Here is a 21,337-nt window from a genome sequence, read left to right on the forward strand (position 1 = left end):
AAAGCAAAGGTCGGAATGCTGCCTGATCAATTTCACATTAATTTTTGAAGTTTGATTTATAATTGAGGTAGCTTTGGAAGAGTTTTCTAGTGATTTTGCTAATTATATATGAAATCTGACTTGAGACATAATAAGGAATAATATAAGTGGCTCATGAACAATTTGGTCATTCTAATTGTTAAGAGAGAAAAAAATTACTCCTCACAACCATTGTTATAGTCGACTTTAGACATTTCTCTTGTACTGCTGTCGAGCTCATTGTTGTGAGGTCCCTTTTCTTGGCTTACAATGCATTTTCTTGGTGCCTCACATTGTGCTCATTTTTTAATTTTTTATTTATCAATGAAATGTGCACAAATTCACTCGAATAAATATCATGTTTGCATAGCTCTACATGTGAAACATTTCCTTTATGTTATATTGCCAATCCCAAAATAAATAAAGGTAGATTGTGTCAAGTTGGCAAGTATTGTTGTTAACCAACTAACTACTTCATAAGATCGATTTGTTGGAGAGAGGGAGAACTATGAACATAAAAGGGTCACGGGATTTAACTGAGGTATGACACACCCGAAAGAGGAGGAAAATATACACTTAACACTCTTTCTCACCTATAAGAATTGAAATAATTAAACATATAACCTAAACAAACCTAGCATTCTGATATCATGTTAATTAATCAAATACTCTAAAAGACCAATCTATTGGAGAGGAGAGAACTATGCATGTAAGAGGATTACATTATACACTCAACAATTGTGAAAATCCTTAATCTCCTTACTTCAATGATGTCAATTCAAATCAAAGGAGGAGATACAAATAAATAACAAATTATGGATAATTTGCTAATTCAATTCGTTCAACTAAGGAGGAAAAGAAAAAAAAAAAAACTGCTTTTGATACCCCAATTTTTAATTATTATGCCCTAATTTCTTAAATTTTTCACGACAACCACTCCAATTAAAGGATAAAACACATTATCATTAAAACATTACAAAGGTTTGGCACAAACTATTATCTCAACATTACAAAAAATTGCAACGCTCAGTCGAACAATTTCAGCAGTTTGCCACAATTAGGATTAGCTAGCCTCATGTAAAACCCTAAAACTAAAATGTTGAAATCTAATTAAAAAAGAGAAAAAGAACTTTTATCGGCACCCGAACTTTCTATCTATTCTTAACCATTCACTTATGTCTTTTATTTTTAATTGGGGTATAATAAGTAAAAGTTGGATTGTCAAAAGTCAAAAAATAATAATAATAATATGTGAACTGTAAAGTGAAACCCAACTCATACAGAAATCAATCTAACGTAACGCGCGTTGAGATCATAGTTAAAGAAAGAAATTTCCTAATATGCAAATTTCTTGGAGTGCGCGTTGATGTCACAAAAGAAAGAGAGCCTTTCCTTAAACTACTTTTCAATGCCACGGACATAATTTTCAATGCCACGATGGTCCTATAAATAACATAGAACATGTTTTTTCTTCCCATCCTCTCTTGTCTCCTGCTCCCCAATATCAAATCCCATTAAAGGGTCTCCTTTATAATAATTCTCTCACTCATCAACCAAGATTATCAAACACATCTCCAATTGCAACCAAAACAAGAACTACAGATGAAATTTGGGAAAGAATTCATGTCGCAAATGGTGCCCGAATGGCAAGACGCATACATGGATTACAACTATCTCAAGATGATACTCAAAGATATCCACCGCTTTAAATTAAGCAACAAACCACCAACAAGCCTAAAGCGAAGGATGTCACTGCACAGAGCCTTCAGCGGTTTAATTCAAAGACACAACAACAATAATAAAGGTAAGGCTTCTCAAAGTGGAGGGGACATTGAGGACCAAGTGATAGTAGTAAATATGGTGCAACCTAGGGAATCAGAAGGGCATTATGAGACTATGTTCCTCATGTCAGCTGACGAAGGTGGCGAAAATGAGCTAGTGTTCTTTAGAAGGTTGGACGAGGAGTTCAACAAGGTGAATAAATTTTACAAGGCTAAGGTGGAGGAGGTGATGGAGGATGCTGCATTGTTGAACAAGCAAATGGATGCATTGATCGCATTTCGGATCAAGGTCGATGATCGAGGGAGTAAGTGCAATTGGTCGACCGAGATGACGAGACTTGCTTCGGGTGTAGCAGCCTCGGTAGAGTCAGTGTCAGCCTCTACACCCACCAGTGCTAGAATATCTAGTAAGTTATCCTAACCAAGGTTTAAAATTTTGTATCAATTGCAATGATCTATGTTTATAAATTGAATCAATCAATGATTGGACCGAATATATTGGATCATGATCGGATTGTAGTTCACTTTGGTTGGACCAATAAATCTATGGTCCATTAGTAGTCAAACCTGATTGGACCACTAGTTTGGTCCGATATCTAAAACATCTGTCCTAATTAAGAAATTGTGAGATGGAATTATTCTATTATGAGAGGATTGAGATTTGAGTCTCACCATCTAACATGCCATTGAGATTGAAATGAGAAGAAAGATATCGATTTCCATGTGACCAATACTAATTTCCTAGGAATCAGTTCAAGTTTCTAGGGATTCATTTTTCTTAAAAATCACTATTAATATCCATCTAGTTTATCAGTTTGTTTTATGGATAAACCAAAACAGTAAGGGGGTGTATGGTTTGAATTCTAAAATTCGATGCAACATTTGGTTTGGATTATCAACCTGATTTTTTCATAATCCGGAATCAAAATCATGAAAAATCAAAAACATTTATCATACTGTTTATGTTGATTCTCACACACTATTCACTTACAACAATCTTGAAATAATAATAATAATAATCAATATTAATAAAAATATAATTATAATTAATAAAAATAGTAGTAATAATGAAGTCAACAACAATCATAAATATAATAGTGATGATGATGATAATAATAACTATACCGATCAAATAATACTAAAAAAATTAATAACAATTATAACTAATACTAATATAAACATAATTATATAATTAATAACAATAATGATAACAATAATGACAATAATAATAATTTATAATTTTTTGGACGACATTAACATGCTCCTTAATTTACAATTCACTAGAAAACTAATTTAAAAAATAACCTAAGTGCCCTCTTTTTTAATATTTGATTTTTCCTCAAATATCCATTATTTTCAATCTCAAAAAAACATAATTTTACTCTCATTTTCAATCTTAAGATGTGTACTTTAGTGTTTTTTTTTCTTCTTTTTTTTTTTTCTCACAAAATCAGTTTTCAGAAATAATAAACAAGATTTGTAACTCTAAAAATCAATTTCTATAATTTAATTTTGAAAATTTATAATTAGAATCGAGAATCAAATTCTACAATCCGAACCAAACGCCCCCTAAATGTTTTCAGGTTAATATTTCAGTCTAACCTACATTGAAATCAAAATATCTCAATCGAAATATTACTTGATGGAATTAAAAACTTAGAATTATACAACAAAATGCCTTCTCATTCAAAATATTATTTTACAATTTGTTGAATTATATATATAAAGTGATGTGATTATTGACTGCTATAAAATGGATTCAATTTTTTTCCCCTAAATCAAAGACCAATCCATGAACCTAAAAAGGAGAAAGAACAAGAAAATTGTAATTCACTTGTATGGGTAGCAGGTTAGCCGATATGCCGTCTTAATTAATTAATTAATAACCAAATATATATAAATTTTGAGAAAAAAAAATTATAAATCTCTAGAAAGAGCAAACGATCTAGATTCTTTAATTAGTATTAAAAAAAAAAAATCAAAGAAATCCCCTAGCCGACAAAGTGGTCGAATGAGCAATAAGTTGAGACACGTATGCACACACATGGGTCTGACGTCACATATTTTCTTTAGATTCCATACAGTGTCTCTAAAGATACGAACGTGCCTACGTGGCACGATTTGATTAAAAAATAAACACATTGGAGCACCGTTTTGGATCCTGAGTCTTTTGATAGTAATAGTTACTGAGTCACACCTAGTACCTTGTACAACAAGTTCAGATATTTGACTCTTCCACAAAGTCTTAAATAATACCGTACAACGAAATAGTCAATATTATATTAGGAAAAACTTTCCTTTACTGTGGATTTACAATTAAATTATGGTAAATGAAATTTCAAATTTAAATAATAAAAATAAGGACAATGTTAGAGTTACATTGAAATGGACATTGTGGGAAATATTTTTGACATGAATGTGTGTCAGAAACATAGATATTTTCATCAAGGTCTGATATATTAGGAAAAAGAGTCATTCTGGGGTGATACAGGATTTATTGTGATTCTCGCAATTATGACGTGGAGATGCATACATAACTGTAGATGATTTTTACTTGTATCGTGAGGAAACACATCTATGATTATGTGCAAATCCCAAGTCAGATTTGTGAGAATTGCATTAAATACCTTGTGTCATTCCAGCATTTTTCATTGGAAAAACATTTTTAGACTGGGATTTTAAAATTTTACAATTAAATTATAGTAAATGAAATTTCGAATTTAAATAATAAAAATAAGGATAATATTGAAATATGTGTGTCATAACCATACATAAGACCATTTTATTATTCATAATGATCATTGTAGTTGCAAAATAAAGTTAGAGGGAGAAAGTGAAAGTAAATATAAATCCATTTTCAATAACAAATGATGTTACTTTAATCTCAAAAAAAAAAAAAAAAAAGATGGCACTTTGAATAGAATTGAATGGAATGATGAAGATTCATTAAGTCTGCCCCCAATCTTTGAGATAAGGTTTTTGTTCTTTTCTTATTTTTTTCATGAAAATTAATAATAAATAATTCACGAAAATCATAGTGACAAAGTCATGGGAAAAGGTCGGCAAAAATCAATAAGGTCGGGAAATCATTAGATACATTAAAAAGATTAAAATAATTTTTTAAGTATAGAAAATGTAATAAATACGTATTGTATATATTAAATGATAAAATAACACTTAAAATGTTAAAAATAAAAATAATCTGTGAATTTTTCAAAACTTCATGATTTAAAAAAAAAACTGAGATTTAATCCAGAATTATTAAAATCATGATTTAATCACGAATTTTTCAAAAAATTGCAGATTTTTGTCACTAAGACGAAAATCATGATATGACCTTTACACCTCAACAGTTAAATGACTTAATGGAATGCCCTACTAAATTTATAGGAAAGGCACCAATTGATGTAATAGGCGAAATTGAGATGTCCAAAGAAGGGAGCTCGAGCGAATCAGGCATGGACACTGGAACAAGTCTCCTAGAAATTCTTAAACATGTGAAGATCAACAATAGTCCGGAAACACCGTGTTCAACCATCAAAGGAATTCTCAATGTTGACCAAGACAAAGAGTTAACTTTCGATAGAGAGAATCTTCGAAAAGTTGAAGAACAACTGAAGCGAGCATTTATTGTGTTCTATCAAAAGCTTCGACTTCTAAAAAACTACAGGTAACAAACACTAACACCAGTACTCTCATATACATTGTTGAATTTCAAGTGGTTTAGTCACTGACATCGAAATGTATATGTTAATGAATGAAACAGTTTTCTAAATGTATTGGCATTCTCGAAGATCATGAAGAAATATGATAAGGTTTGATCCACTATTCTAAGATGTACATGAGTTTAAACACGAGTGAGTTGGGCTACTCTTCTTATTGATGCAAAGGTTTTCGTAACATTGGAACGATTAATTAGAACACAGTGTGTCTAGTCCAAGATGCTATATTTCTAAAATTTAAGACTTTGTTGCAGGTCACTTCAAGAAGTGCATCAAGATCCTACCTAAATATGGTGGATAACTCCTACGTCGGTGGCTCTGATGAGGTAAGCCTTTTACGATTAGTATTTTTCTTCAAAATTTAAGAAATAAGTTTTCCTTATGTACTAAATTTGAATCATACTTACAAGACATGAGAGTCCATGTCTTTAAACTTCGTATCGCACTAACTGGGCTGCATTGATTCTGCTTATGTCCTCAAAGGTCACTAGGCTCATTGAGAGGGTGGAAGCTACATTTATCAAACACTTCTCGAACTCAAATCGCAGAAAGGGCATGTCTATTCTAAGACCAAAAATGAAAAATGAAAGGCACAGAGTAACTTTTTTGGCTGGTAAGTTCAATACTAAGCAAATCTACTATTTGAATCAACTAATAATACAAGAGAATGGGCTCCATTTCTTAATGGAAAAAAAAATCTGTTCTAAACATGTTTAGGGCTTTAGTCGATGGGGTTGATAAAATATATGTTTCTATATTTCAGGTTTGTTTACTGGTTGCACAATTTCTCTCCTAGTAGCCCTTATTTTGATCATTCATGTTCGAAGACTTGTAAAGGAGGACGGCCTTGCCCAGTACATGGAAAACATGTTTCCTCTTTATAGGTAAGTTAGACTTTCCCCACCATCGCAAATATTTTGCATTTTTTCTTTTTTCTTTTCTTGGCTCAGTTGCAATTTCTTTATTTAACAAGACATTTTAAACTTCTTTACAGCTTATTTGGATTTATTGTCCTCCACATGCTCATGTATGCTACAAATATATACTTTTGGAGGCGTTATCGAGTCAATTATCCATTTATATTTGGTTTCAAGCAAGGGACAGAGTTAGGATACAGAGAAGTCTTCCTTCTCAGTACTGGTCTTGCTACACTTGCTCTTGCTAGTGTGCTTGCGAACTTAGACATGGAGATGGACGATACAACCCAAGATTACAAGACGTTCACCGAACTAGTCCCACTTGGATTACTTAGTGTAAGATACCAAGATTTGGCAAAATTATTCTTTCTCCTCAAAACCACATATTAACTAACAATCACTTCTCTCTCTATGTGCAGCTTGTACTTGTCATAACATTTTGCCCATTCAACATCATATATCGTTCAAGTCGCTTTTTCTTACTCCGTTGTTATTCCGTTGTATTTGTGCTCCCCTCTACAAGGTAAATGATGAGAAATTATACAAAACTTATAGATAAATTGTGTGTCAGACAAGGATTTTGATCTTTTTGTTTACTTCCCTCCATAGGTCACCCTCCCAGATTTTTTCTTGGCAGACCAGCTAACTAGCCAGGTTTGCAATCAATTGATCGCACAAGAACTTTTATGTACTTTGATTATTCATAATAGAACTAACCAATAAGTATTTGTAATTCTTCTATTTCAGATCCAAGCCCTTAGAAGTCTTGAGTTCTACATTTGCTACTATGGCTGGGGAGACTTCAAACTTAGGCGGAATACTTGTAAAAATTATGATGTTTACAACACTTTCTTTTACATCGTAGCTATTATTCCATATTGGTCCCGGTTACTTCAGGTAGAACCATTTTCCTCTTTGCCAACAATTAATCTCATATTAAAATGTTTGCACTCACCATTATTATCTGTGTTGTGTAGTGTCTTCGTCGTTTGTTTGAAGAGAAAGATCCAATGCAGGGATATAACGGGTTGAAATACTTGTCCACCGTTGTAGCTGTCCTCGTGATGACTACTTACAATCGGAACAAGGCAACGGGTTGGTGGGTTATGGCATTGATCACGTCAGTCATTGCAACAATCTTCAATACATATTGGGACATTATCGTTGACTGGGGACTCCTACAACGGAGTTCCAAAAATCGATGGTTGAGAGACAAAATTCTTGTCTCACATAAAAGTGTATACTTTGGAGTCATGGTAAGGAACTGACGATAAACCCGTGGTGTCATTCATGTCCTACATCACTCTAATGCCTTCAAATGATTTCATGAAAACTGCAGATCTTGAATATCTTGCTGAGACTTGCCTGGCTACAGACAGTGCTGGATTTTCAAGTGTCTTTCCTACACAGAGAAACTTTAATTGCAATAGTTGCCAGCCTAGAGATCATTCGTCGTGGCATATGGAACTTTTTCAGGTATGTTCAGTAAATGAAAGTTTACATTATTGATTCACTTAAAAATTGTAATTAACATCACTTAATTAGCTTATTGATTATTGTCAATGATCTCAATATTGATAGATTCAACTTTTATTATCTAATGGTTTTGTTCGATCTACTCACGATAATTGGTCCGTTATGGGTTGATCAGGTTGGAAAATGAGCACTTGAACAATGTTGGAAAATATCGTGCATTCAAGTCAGTACCACTCCCTTTCAACTACGACGAGAATGAAGACAGAGATGAGTAGGCATCCTCTTAAGTAGAACAAAGGCAGGGTGATGTTACCCTCGGCACAAAATGCATTGAAGCAACATAATATATACAAGTAATTAATGAAACAAGGGGACTATTAGCCATGATCATCAAGGAATGATCCTAATCAAAACCTCTCTTAGCAACTATGTACATAGATTTAGTTAAAGTGGAAATGTAATTACCATTTGTAAAAGTAGTCGTCCATGAGCTCTCAAGATTATTTCATATTGAGGCTATTCAATTAATTCATTATTAGTATATTCAAGAACGTTGGTTACATCCAAAAATATATATTCTTCCTCTTCTTATGTATCTAAGTGTTGTAGTAATAGGTGTTCGACAAATTACATCCAAGATTGAGGTTTTATGTAGTAGCTAGCTACAAGGTTATCCCCATTATTGGAAGAGATATCATTTAGTTCTCAAATTGATTTAAAGAAGAGAACATCATTAACAAACATTAGATGAGAAATAGGGTGGATGGTTGAAATCATAGTTTTATTTCACTGAAGCATACATTTGCTTCTAAGTACATGCCTCATTTGTCCCCACTCCCTCACTTCTCTCCCCATTTGGCCCCACACCTTCACCTCCCTCCAATTTTTGCCTCAACCCCTTAATTTTTGTTGTTGATGACATTGCCTCTTGATTGGATCTTCTCATGTATTAATTGGAAATGATCTAATCAAAAACCTCTGAATTTTTCCTTAAAATCATTTATCTTTAAGTTCTTCAACTATACAACTAACCATAGTTTGCCCCCACTACAAGAAAATCCTAGCTCCACCCTTGACGGTAAGTAAACATCTAAGAGTCAATGGGGCCTTCATGAGTATGCCACATGATATTTAATTAAAAAAAGGGATCCAATAAATTAATTTTTGGCGATATTTGATCTTTGTTGAATCTCTCAATTGATATTGTTCAAAAACAACAGTAAGAGAGAATCTCCATTAAAATATAAATATATATAAGGTCCCGTTTAGCACCAAACATTTTTGCCAACATTTTAGTCAATCATTTTTGTCCTACATGGGCTAGAAGTTTTCGAATGGGCTGATTTTTGGTGAGGATGATCTCCTCACCGATCATCCTCACCAAAAATCAGCCCATTCCAAAACTTCTAGTCCCATGTTTACAAGTTGAAAAATCGTGGACCGTCCATTTTTTGTAAACAATTTTTGATGGAAGATCATCATCACCAAAAATCAGTCAATTCCAAAGCTTTTAACCTATGTTTTGAAGAATGTTTTGCCAAAATGTTTAGTGCTCAACATTTATATATATGGGAAATGTTCAGCACCAAACATTTTGGCAAAACATTATTCAAAACATGGGTTAGAGGTCTTGGAATGGGCTGATTTTTGGTGAGGATGATCTGTACGGTGAAGAGATCATCATCAGCAAAAATCAGCCCATTCCAAAACTTCTAGTCCCAGTTTACAAGTTGAAAAATCGTGGACCATCCATTTTTTTGTAAATCACTTTTGATGGGGTTAGAAGTTTTGGAATGGGCTGATTTTTGGTGATGATGATCTCCTCACCGTAGAGATCATCCTCACCAAAAATCAGCCCATTCCAAAACCTCTAACCCATGTTTTGAAAAATGTTTTGCCAAAATTGTACGAACAAGTGACACGTAGTATTATCAGTACAACATCATTGTCGATAACATTTACATTTGGTGGTCCCAAATCATGGTAACATTTTTATTTGAAATGTTTTACAGCCCATATATGATTATGATGACCCCACCGCAGTCCAAACGATATCCTTTCTATGATATTATGCATCGAATCCAGCTGGTTTAGTTTGGTGGACCTTTTTCATCACATTCTAGAGCCGTTGAGGAGGACAGGAGTCCACGTAACTATTTGCCAAGTTTGACCTTTAAATAGGTTTTGTTAGGGCACACGTTAAGCAGCATTAAATACACTTTAAAAATTAAATTTTCTACCAAAAATACCCTCAATTTTTTTTTTTTTTTTTTTTTTTTTTTTTTTTGAGCTTTCCCTTACAACACATTTTAGCAAAATCCATTAATATTTAATAAATTATGTGTTTTTTTAAAATACACTTTAAAAATAGGAATCTAAGGGTATTTTGATATTAAAAAAAAATAATATCTAAAGTGTATTTATTTCACTTTAACGTGTACCCACACGTAACAAGACCCATTAATTATTATATATAAGAAAACGTCATAAGCAGTGACGACTTAAATAATTTCGGCTACCTATTGATTTAGTCCAAACACACCCTCAAAGTATCATATATTTTCCATTTCACCCTAATAAATTTAACACGATTGGGAAAACACCCAGCAGTTTCATTTTTAATTATCTTAAAAATAGTAGAATATTATTAGTTCAATTTAAAAAAGTTTCAAGACCAATGTTTTTCAATATATATATATATCTTTTATTGTTGGTGGAGGAGGAGGGTAATATAATTACTATCATAAGAATACTTTTTAATAATTAAGCATTAAGAGCAACCCCAACTTACTCTTTAAATCGAAGATGCTCTTTATTATAAAAGGCCAAATCACAAAAATCGACTCCAACAAACTCTTTATTATCCTGTTAAAGTAGCAAACACGAAAATCGAGACTAAGACTTGTCACATGTAGTGAGGGAGTTTTGTTTGTTATTATTAAAAATATGACATAAATCATAAAAAAATACTTTGTCTAACTTGAAATCTTACTAAGGGTTGTTGGGATCACATGGATTATCATATTGGCAATTCAACACTACATCTTTTTAGATTTCATGAAAAAAAACTCATATTCATAAAGTAAAAAATTAAAACAAATATTTTTTTTTAACTTGATCTAAGGTGTTAAAATAGAATGGTTACCAAATTCCCAAAACTTAAAATTATATTCAATGGTGAAAAATAATATATTTTTTTTAAGTACTTAGAATTTTGTTCTCTAAAAGCTTATGGCATCAGATGATGTTTTTGGATTTCAAAAACCTATGACATTGAATCAACTGTTAGAGCACTCAACAAATTTTAGACTAACTAAAATAATATGGGTCTCGTTCAGCACCAAACACTTTGGCCAACCATTTTTGTCCTACATGGGTTATAAGTTTTGGAATGGGCTGATTTTTGGTGAGGATGATCTCTACGGTGAGGAGATCATCTTCACCAAAATCAGCCCATTCCACAACTTCTAGCCCCATGTTTACAAGTTGAAAAATCGTGGACTATCCATTTTTTGTAAATCATTTTTGATAGGGTTAGAAATTTTGGAATGGGCTGATTTTTGGTGATGATGATCTCCTCACCGTAGAGATCATCCTCACCAAAAATCAGCCCATTTCAAAACTTCTAACCCATGTAGGACAAAAATGGTTGGCCAAAATGTTTGGTGTCAAACATTTCCCAAATAATATTTATCAGTTTTGGACAAAATATGCTCTTTATTTTAAAGAGCATTATTGGAGATGCTATAATAATATAATTTTAATGCTATAATAATATAATTTTAATGTTATCCCTTCTCAAAAATAAGGTAAGATAATTAAGTTAGGGTCTTCAAAAAAATCCTTAGTTTTACTTACATAATATTTAATTTTAAGGTATAATTGAACTTTTTACAATCAAGTTAGAAATGATTAAAAACATAAAATGAAAATAATCTTTTGATTCCCAATATCGAAAAAAAAGATTATTATGTGATCAATATTTTGCAAATAAAGCTCATTAATCACACACTTTTAAATAAAAGCAAAGGCCAGGATGCAGCCTGATCAATTTCACATTAATTTTCAAACTTTGACTAATAATTGAGACATAATAAGGAATAATATAAGTGGATTATGAACAATTTGGTCATTCTAACTGTTAGAGAAAAAAAAAATTACTCCTCATAACCGTTGTCATAGTCAACTTTAGACATTTCTCTTGTATTGCTGTCGAGTCCATTGTTGTGAGGTACCATTAATTTCACGGTTTACCATGCATTTCCTCGTTGCAGCATATTGTGCTTATTTTTTTTATTTTTTATTTATCAATCAAATGTGCTCAAATTCGCTCGCATAAATATCAATGCTACATTTTCTTTATATTATATTGCCAATACCAAAATAAATAGAGGGTTGTGTCAAGTTAGTAGGTATTATTATTAACCAACCAACTACTCCATAAGATCGATTTGTTGGAGAGAGGGAGAACTATGAATATAAAAGGATCACAGGGCTTAATTGAGATATGACACACCCGAGAGAGGAGGAAAATATAATCTTACCACTCTTTTTCACCATAAGAATGGAAATAATCGAACTTGTGACCTATATAAACTTAACGTTCTGATACCATGTTAATTAACTAAGTACTCTAAAAGACCAATCTATTGGAGAGGAGGAGAACCATGCATCTAAGAGGGTCACGTTATAAACTCAACAACTGTGAAAACCCTTAACCTCCTGACTTCAATGATGTCAATTCAAATCAAAGGAGGAGATACAAATAATGGACAACTTGCTAATTCAATTTGATCAACTAAGGAAGAGAAGATAAAAAATAAAAAATAAAAAATTGCTTTTGATACACCAACTTTTAATTATTACACCTTAATTTCTTAAATTATTCGCAGACATTCTAATTAAAGATTAAAACTCATTATTAAAACATTACAAAGGTTTGGCTCAAATTATTATCTAAAGATTACAAAAAAAAATTTAACACTCATTTAAACAATTTCAGCAGTTGTCCATGATTAGGATTAGTCTCATGTAAAATCCTCGAACCAAAAAGTTGAAATCTAATTAAAAAAGAGAAAAATAATTTTTATCGGCACCCCAACTTTCTACTTATTCTCAACCATTCACTTATGTCTTAATTTTTTTATTGTGGTATAATAAGTAAAAGTTGGAGTGTCGATAACAGCTGTAAAAAATTAATAATATGTGAACTGTAAAGTGAAACCCAACTCATAAAGAAAGCAATCTAAAATCACGCGCGTTGAGATCATAATTAAAGAACGAATTTCCTAATATGCAAATTTCTTGTAGTGCGCGTTGATGTCACAAAAGAAAGAGAGCCTTTCCTTAAACTATACTTTTCAATGCCACTAACATACTTTTCAATGCCACTATGGTCCTATAAATAACATAGAAGGTTTTTCTTCCCATCCTCTCTTGTCTCCTGCTCCCCAATATCATATCCCATTAAAGGGTCTCCTTTATAATAATTCTCTCACTCATCGACCAAGATTATCAAAGACATCACCAATTGCAACCAAAACAAGAACTACAGATGAAATTTGGGAAAGAATTCGTGTCGCAAATGGTGCCCGAATGGCAAGACGCATACATGGATTACAACTATCTCAAGATCATACTCAAAGACATCCACCGCTTTAAATTAAGAAACAAACCACCAACAATCCTAAAGCGAAGGATGTCACTACACAGAGCCTTCAGCGGTTTAATTCAAAGACACAACAACAACAACAACAGCAACAATAAAGGTAAGGCTCCTCAAAGTGGAGGGGACATTGAGGACCAAGTGCTAGTAGTGAATATAGTGCAACCTAGGGAATCAGAAGGGCATTATGAGACTATGTTCCTCATGTCAGCTGATGAAGGTGGCGAAAATGAGCTAGTGTTCTTTAGAAGGTTGGACGAGGAGTTCAACAAGGTGAATAAATTTTACAAGGCTAAGGTGGAGGAGGTGTTGGAGGAGGCTGCATTGTTGAACAAGCAAATGGATGCATTGATCGCGTTTCGGATCAAGGTTGATGATCGAGGGAGTAAGTGCAATTGGTCGACTGAGATGACAAGACTTGCTTCGGGTGTAGCAGCCTCGGTAGAGTCAGTGTCAGCCTCTACACCCACCAGTGCTAGAAGATCTAGTAAGTTATCCTAACCAAGGTTTAAAATTTTGTATCAATTGCAATGATCTATGTTTATAAATTGAATCAATGATTGGACCGAATATATTTGATCATTATCAGATTGTAGTTCACTTTGGTTGGACCAATGAATCTATGGTCCATTAGTAGTCGAACCTGATTGGACCAATAGTTTGGTCCGGTATCTAAAACATCCGTCCTAATTAAGAAATTGTGAGACGGAATTATTCTATTATGAGACGAGTGAGGTTTGAGTCTCACCATCTAACATGCCATTGAAATTGAAATAAGAAGAAATATATAGATTTCCATGTGACCAATACTAATTTCCTAGGAATCAGTTCAAGTTTCTAGGGATTCATTTTTCTTAAAAATCACTATTAATATCCATTAGTTCATCAGTTTGTTTTATGGATAAACCAAAACAATAAGGGGGCGTTTGGTTCGAATTCTAAAATTCGATGCAACGTTTGATTCGGATTATCGACCAGATTTTTCATAATCCTGAATTAAAATCATGAAAAATAAAAAACAGTTATCATACCGTTTATGTTGATTCTCACACACTATCCACTTATAATGATCTTGAAATAATAATAATAATAAATATTAATAAAAATATAATTATAATTAATAACACTAGTAGTAATAATGAAGTCAACAATAATCATAAATATAATAATGATGATGATGGTAATAATAACTATACAATCAAATAATACTATAAAAAAATTTGTAACAATTATAACTAATACTAATATAAATATAATTATAATTAATAACAATAGTGGTAATAATAATGATAATAATAATAATAATTTATAATTTTTTGGACAACATTAACGTGCTCCTTAATATATAATTCACTTGAAAACTAATTTCAAAAAAGACCTAAATGCCCTCTTTTTTAATATTTGATTTTTCCTCAAATATCCATTATTTTCAATCTCAAGAATACATAATTTTACTCTAATTTTCAATCTTAAGATAGGTCCTTTTTTTTTTCAACAAAATCAGTTTTCAAAAACAGTATCAACCAAATGAGATTTTGCATTTTGAAAATCAACTTCTATAATTTGATTTTAAAAATCTATAATCATAATCGAAAATCAAGTTTTACAATCCGAACCAAATGCCCCCTAAATGTTTTCGGGTTAATATTTTGATCTAGCCTACATTGAAATCAAAATATTACTTGATGGAATTAAAAACTTAGAATTATACAACAAAATGCCTCTTCATTCAAAATATTATTTTACAATTTGTTGAATCATATATATAAAGTGATCTGATTATTGATTGCTATAAAATGGTTTCAATTTTTTTTTCCTAAATCAAAGACCAATCCATGAGCCTAAAAAGGAGAAAGAACAAAATAAAAATCTATATATATAAATTTTGAGAAAAAAATTATAAATCTCTGGTAAGAGCAAACGATCTAGATTCTTGAATTAGTAAAATAAAAAAATCAAAGAAATCCGCTAGCCGACAAAGTGGTCGAATAAGCGATGAGCGTATCTTGAGTCGAGACACGTATGCACACACATGGGTCTGACGCCACATATTTTCTTCAGATTCCGTACAGTGTCTCTAAAGATACGAACGGTGTCTACGTGGCAGATTTGATTAAAAATTAAACGTATTTGACTGCTTGAACGGCTTGATTAGAAGTTCAAGGTGGTTTAAACACCAACTAAAACGTGCCACATAGACACCTAACTAGTTTTATAAGAACGGCACACCGTATTGGATCCTGTGTCTTTTGATAATAATGGTTACTGAGTCACACCAAGTTCAGATATTTGACTCTTTACCAAGTCTTTAATAATACCATACCACGGATTAGTCAATATTATATAAGGAAAAACTTTCTTTGACGTGGATTTTGAAATTTTACAATTAAATTACAGTAAATGAAATTTCAAATTTAAATAATAAAAAAAAGATAATTCTGAAGTAACATTAAAATGTATATTTCGGGGGATATTTCTAATGTGGATATGTGTCACAACCATAAATGCTTTCATCGAAATCTCAAAAATGTCTCCCACAATATACATTTCAATGTTACTCCAACACGACTCTTAAAATAATTGTACTTGCAAAATAAAATTAAAGAAAAAAAATGAAAGTAAATATAAACTCATTCTCAATAATAAAATATATCACTTTCAACATAATTGAATGGCATGATAAAGATTCATTTAGTCTACTATCAATTTCTGAGATAAGGTTTTTGTTATTTTCTTCTTATTTTTTCATGAAAATTTAAAATAATTAATTCACAAAAATCATGAGGACAAAATCGTGCTCAGGAATAATTCAGTAGGAGAAAGCTTGGGAAAAGGTCGACAAAAATCAATAAAGTTGGAAAATCATTAGATACATTAAAAAGATTAAAAAGATTTTTTTATGTGTAAAAAATGTAATAAATATGTATTGTATATATTAAATGATAAAATAACACTTAAAATGTTAAAAATAAAAATAATCTGCGATTTTTTCAAAAAATCATCAATTAAATCATGATATTTTTAAAAAACAAAGATTTTTTTCAAAACTTCATGATTTTAAAAAAAAAATGTGATTTAATTGACAACTATTAAAATCATGATTTAATCACGATTTTTTCAAAAAATTGCAGATTTTTGTCACTATGCGAAAATCATGATATGACCTTTACACCTGGTGAAACGACTAAATGGAATGTCCTACTAAATTTATAGGAAAGACACAAATTGATGTAATAGGCGAAACTGAGATGTCCAAAGAAGGGAGTTCGAGCGAGTCAGGCATGGACACTAGAACAAGTCTCGTAGAAATTCTTAAACATGTGAAGATCAACAATAGTCCGGAAACTCCGCGTTCAACCATCAAAGGCATTCTCAATGTTGACCAAGACAAAGAGTTAACTTTCGATAAAGAGAATCTTCGAAAAGTCGAAGAACAACTGAAGCAAGCATTTATTGTGTTCAATCAGAAGCTTCAACTTTTAAAAAACTACAGGTAACAACCACTAATGCTAGTACGCTCATATACATTGTTGAATTTCAAGTGGTTTAGTCACTTACATCGAAATGCATATGTTAATGAATGAAACAGTTTTCTAAATGTATTGGCATTCTCGAAGATCATGAAGAAATATGATAAGGTTCGATCCACTATTCTAAGATGTACATGAGTTTAAACACGAGTGAGTCGGGCTACTTTTGTTATTGATGCAAAGGTTTTCGTAACATTGGAACGATTAATTAGAACACAGTGTGTCTAGTCCAAGATGCTATAGTTCTAAAATTTAAGACTTTGTCACAGGTCACTTCAAGAAGTGCATCAAGATCTTACCTAAATATGATGGATAACTCCTACGTCGGTGGCTCCGATGAGGTAAGCCTTTTAGAATTAGTATTTTTCTTCAAAACTTAAGAAATAAGTTTTCCTTATGTACAAAATTTGAATCATACTTACATGACATGAGAGTCTCCATGTCTTTAAACTTCGTATCGCACTAACTTGGCTGCATTGATTCTGCTTATGTCCTCAAAGGTCACTAGGCTCATTGAGAGGGTGGAAGCTACATTTATCAAACACTTCTCGAACTCAAATCGCAGAAAGGGCATGTCCATTCTAAGACCAAAAATGAAAAATGAAAGGCACAGAGTAACTTTTTTGGCTGGTAAGATCAATACTAAGCAAATCTACTATTTGAATCGACTAATAATACAAGATAATGGGCTCCATTTCTTAATGGGAAAAAAATCTGTCCTAATCACGTTTAGGGCTTTAGTTGATGGGGTTAATAAAATATATGTTTCTATATTTCAGGTTTGTTTACTGGTTGCATAATTTCTCTCCTAGTAGCCCTTATTTTGATCATTCACGTTCGAAGACTCCTAAAGGAGGACGGCTTTTCCCAGTACATGGAAAACATGTTTCCTCTTTATAGGTAAGTTAGACTTTCCCCGCCATTGCAAATATTCTGCATTTTTTTTTTCTTTTCTTGGCTCAGTTGCAATTTCTTTATTTAACAAGACATTTTAAACTTCTTACAGCTTATTTGGATTTATTGTCCTCCACATGCTCATCTATGCTACAAATATATACTTTTGGAGGCGTTATCGAGTCAATTATCCATTTATATTTGGTTTCAAGCAAGGGACAGAGTTAGGATACAGAGAAGTCTTCCTTCTCAGTACTGGTCTTGCTACACTTGCTCTTGCTAGTGTGCTTGCGAACTTAGACATGGAGATGGACGATACAACCCAAGATTACAAGACGTTCACCGAACTAGTCCCACTTGGATTACTTAGTGTAAGATGCCAAGATTTGGCAAAATTATTCTCTTCTCCTCAAAACCACATATTAACTAACAATCACTTCTCTCTCTCTCCATGTGCAGCTTGTACTTGTCATAACATTTTGCCCATTCAACATCATATATCGCTCAAGTCGCTTTTTCTTACTCCGTTGTGTATTCCATTGTATTTGTGCTCCTCTCTACAAGGTAAATGATGAGAAATTATACAAAACTTATAGATAAATTGTGTGTCAGACAAGTTTGGTGATCTTTTAGTTTACTTTCCTCCATAGGTCACGCTCCCAGATTTTTTCTTGGCAGACCAGCTAACTAGCCAGGTTTGCAATCGATTGATCGCACAAGAACTTTTATATTCTTTGATTATACATAATATAACTAACCAATAAGTATTTTTAATTCTTCTATTTCAGATCCAAGCCCTTAGAAGTCTTGAGTTCTACATTTGCTACTATGGCTGGGGAGACTTCAAACTTAGGCAGAATACTTGTAAAAATTATGATGTTTACAACACTTTCCTTTACATCATAGCTACTATTCCATATTGGTCCCGGTTACTTCAGGTAGAACCATTTTCCTCTTTGCCAACAATTAATCTCATATTAAAATGTTTGCACTCACCATTATTATCTGTGTTGTGTAGTGTCTTCGCCGTTTGTTTGAAGAAAGAGATCCAATGCAGGGATATAACGGGTTGAAATACTTGTCCACCGTTGTAGCTGTCCTCATGAGGACAACTTACAATCGGAACAAGGCAACAGGTTGGTGGGTGATGGCATTGATCACATCAGTCATTGCAACAATCTTCAGTACATATTGGGACATTATCGTTGACTGGGGACTCCTACAACGGCGTTCCAAGAATCGATGGTTGAGAGACAAAATTCTTGTCTCACATAAAAGTGTATACTTTGGAGTTATGGTAAGGAACTGATGATAAACCCGTGGTGTCATTGATGTCCTACATCACTCTAATGCCCTCAAATGATTTCATGAAAACTGCAGATCTTGAATATCTTGCTGAGACTTGCCTGGCTTCAGACAGTGCTGGATTTTCAAGTGTCTTTCCTACACAGAGAAACTTTAATTGCAATAGTTGCCAGCCTAGAGATCATTCGTCGTGGCATATGGAACTTTTTCAGGTATGTTCAGTAAACAAAATTTGACATTATTGATTCACTTAAAAATTGTAATTAACATCACTTAATTAGCTTATTGATTATTGTCAATTATCTCAATATTGATAGATTCTAATTTTATTATCTAATGGTTTTGTTCGATCTACTCACGATAATTGGTCCGTTATGGGTTGATCAGGTTGGAAAATGAGCACTTGAACAATGTTGGAAAGTATCGTGCATTCAAGTCAGTACCATTCCCTTTCAACTACCATGTGAATGAAGATAGAGATGAGTAAGCGTCCTCTTAAGTAGAATGAAGGCTGGGCAATGTTAAAGGAAGAAATACCCTTGACACAAAATGCATTGAAGCAACATAATATATACAAGTAATGATACAAGAGGACTGTTAGCCATGATCATCAAGGAATGATCCTAATCAAAACCTCTCTTAGCAACTATGTACATAGATTTAGTTAAAGCGGAAATGTAATTATCCTTTGTAATAGTAGTCGTCCGTGACCTCTCAAGATTATTTCATGTTCAAGCTATTCAATTAATTCATTATTAGTATATTCAAGAACATTGGTTACATCCAAAAATATATATTCTTCCTTTTCTTATGTATCTAAATGTTGTAGTAATAGGGGTTCGACAAATTACATCCAAGATTGAGGTTTTAATTAGCAGCTAAATACATGGTTATCCCCATTAGTGGAAGAGAATATCATTTAGTTCTCAAATTGTGTTAAAGAAGAGAACATCATTAACGAACATTAGATGAGAAATAGGGTGGATGGTTGAGATCATAGTTTTATTTCACCGAAGCATACATTTGCTTTTAACTAGGGGTGCAACTTAATTCAGTTCAAACCGAGAACCAAATTGAACCGTGAATTTTGGATTGGGTTGGTTCGGTTTTAACTAAGTAATGGTTCGTTTTCGGATTAAAAAAATAAAAATCGATGGGTTTGGTTCGATTTTCAGTTCAGAGTTGGGAAATAATTGAACCAAGATATTATTTTAATATAAAATGTAAAAAAAAAATTTAAAAACCCTAACCCTCTACTCTCTTTCTCTTGTATCTGTTGCTGTCCTGCGACTTGAACCTGCGACCTACGACCTGGACCCTTGGTAATCTCTCTCTCTCTCTCTCTTTATTGGATCTGAAAATAAAACTGGTTCTCTCTACTTATGTCATGTGGCCCTCGAATGGTTAATCATAAATTGGACGGTTGGATCATTCAATCAATTTGATTGAAAAATAGGGAATGTTTGCTCTTTATCAAAAATGAGGGAATCTCTTGACAACCCATGAAACCGAACCGAATTAAGGTCGGTTTGGGTTGGTTCGATTCTAGACCAATTTAATTTGGTTCTGATTCTCATATAATAGAATCGATCTTGGTCGGTTCGGCTCTTATTTTACTTTAAACCAAATCAACACGAACCAAGTTGCACCCCTACTTCTAACATGCAAGATAATTTGTACGAGGGCCCAACAAAACAAGAAAGTTGATTCCCTAAGGTCTTCACAATCACTTTATAAATAAAATTACAAAGCGATATTGATCTGAAGTTACCTAAAGAACATGCACCATCCTCCTTCAGAATAAGAGTAATAATAATTTTCCTTTGCCAAATAAACTTAATTTGAACCACTTTACATACATCATTTCAAAAAATCTTCCAAAATACAATAAAAAATTCTGTAGTAAATCCATCTGGGCTTTACTTCTTGGTGGATTAAAATGCCAATAATTATTTGAAATTTTTTTCCATGTATAAATAAATGTTGAATCAGTTAAATAATTATTAAAATATTTGAATTTAGAAAATAT

General features: G+C 32.5%; 1 protein-coding gene and 1 pseudogene across 1 annotated transcript; both read left to right on the forward strand.

The window, feature by feature from the left end:
* Nucleotides 1-1,620: 1,620 nt before the first annotated feature.
* Nucleotides 1,621-8,189, forward strand: LOC147399141 (phosphate transporter PHO1 homolog 3-like; annotated as a pseudogene).
* Nucleotides 8,190-13,401: 5,212 nt separating this feature from the next.
* LOC147399142 (phosphate transporter PHO1 homolog 3-like) lies at nt 13,402-20,087 on the forward strand. The gene is made up of 13 exons (XM_086448581.1): nt 13,402-14,066; nt 16,793-17,072; nt 17,169-17,217; nt 17,379-17,450; nt 17,610-17,739; nt 17,889-18,009; nt 18,116-18,374; nt 18,463-18,567; nt 18,654-18,698; nt 18,792-18,941; nt 19,022-19,300; nt 19,384-19,520; nt 19,696-20,087. The coding sequence occupies exons 1-13, from the start codon at nt 13,469-13,471 to the stop codon at nt 19,793-19,795; spliced, it is 2,325 nt and encodes a 774-aa protein (XP_086304707.1). The 5' UTR covers nt 13,402-13,468; the 3' UTR covers nt 19,796-20,087.
* The last annotated feature ends 1,250 nt before the right edge of the window (nt 20,088-21,337 follow it).

The sequence above is a fragment of the Akebia trifoliata genome, chromosome 7 (genome assembly GCF_017979445.1).
Source record: "Akebia trifoliata isolate Shusen 1 chromosome 7, ASM1797944v1, whole genome shotgun sequence".
Classification (NCBI taxonomy): domain Eukaryota; kingdom Viridiplantae; phylum Streptophyta; class Magnoliopsida; order Ranunculales; family Lardizabalaceae; genus Akebia; species Akebia trifoliata.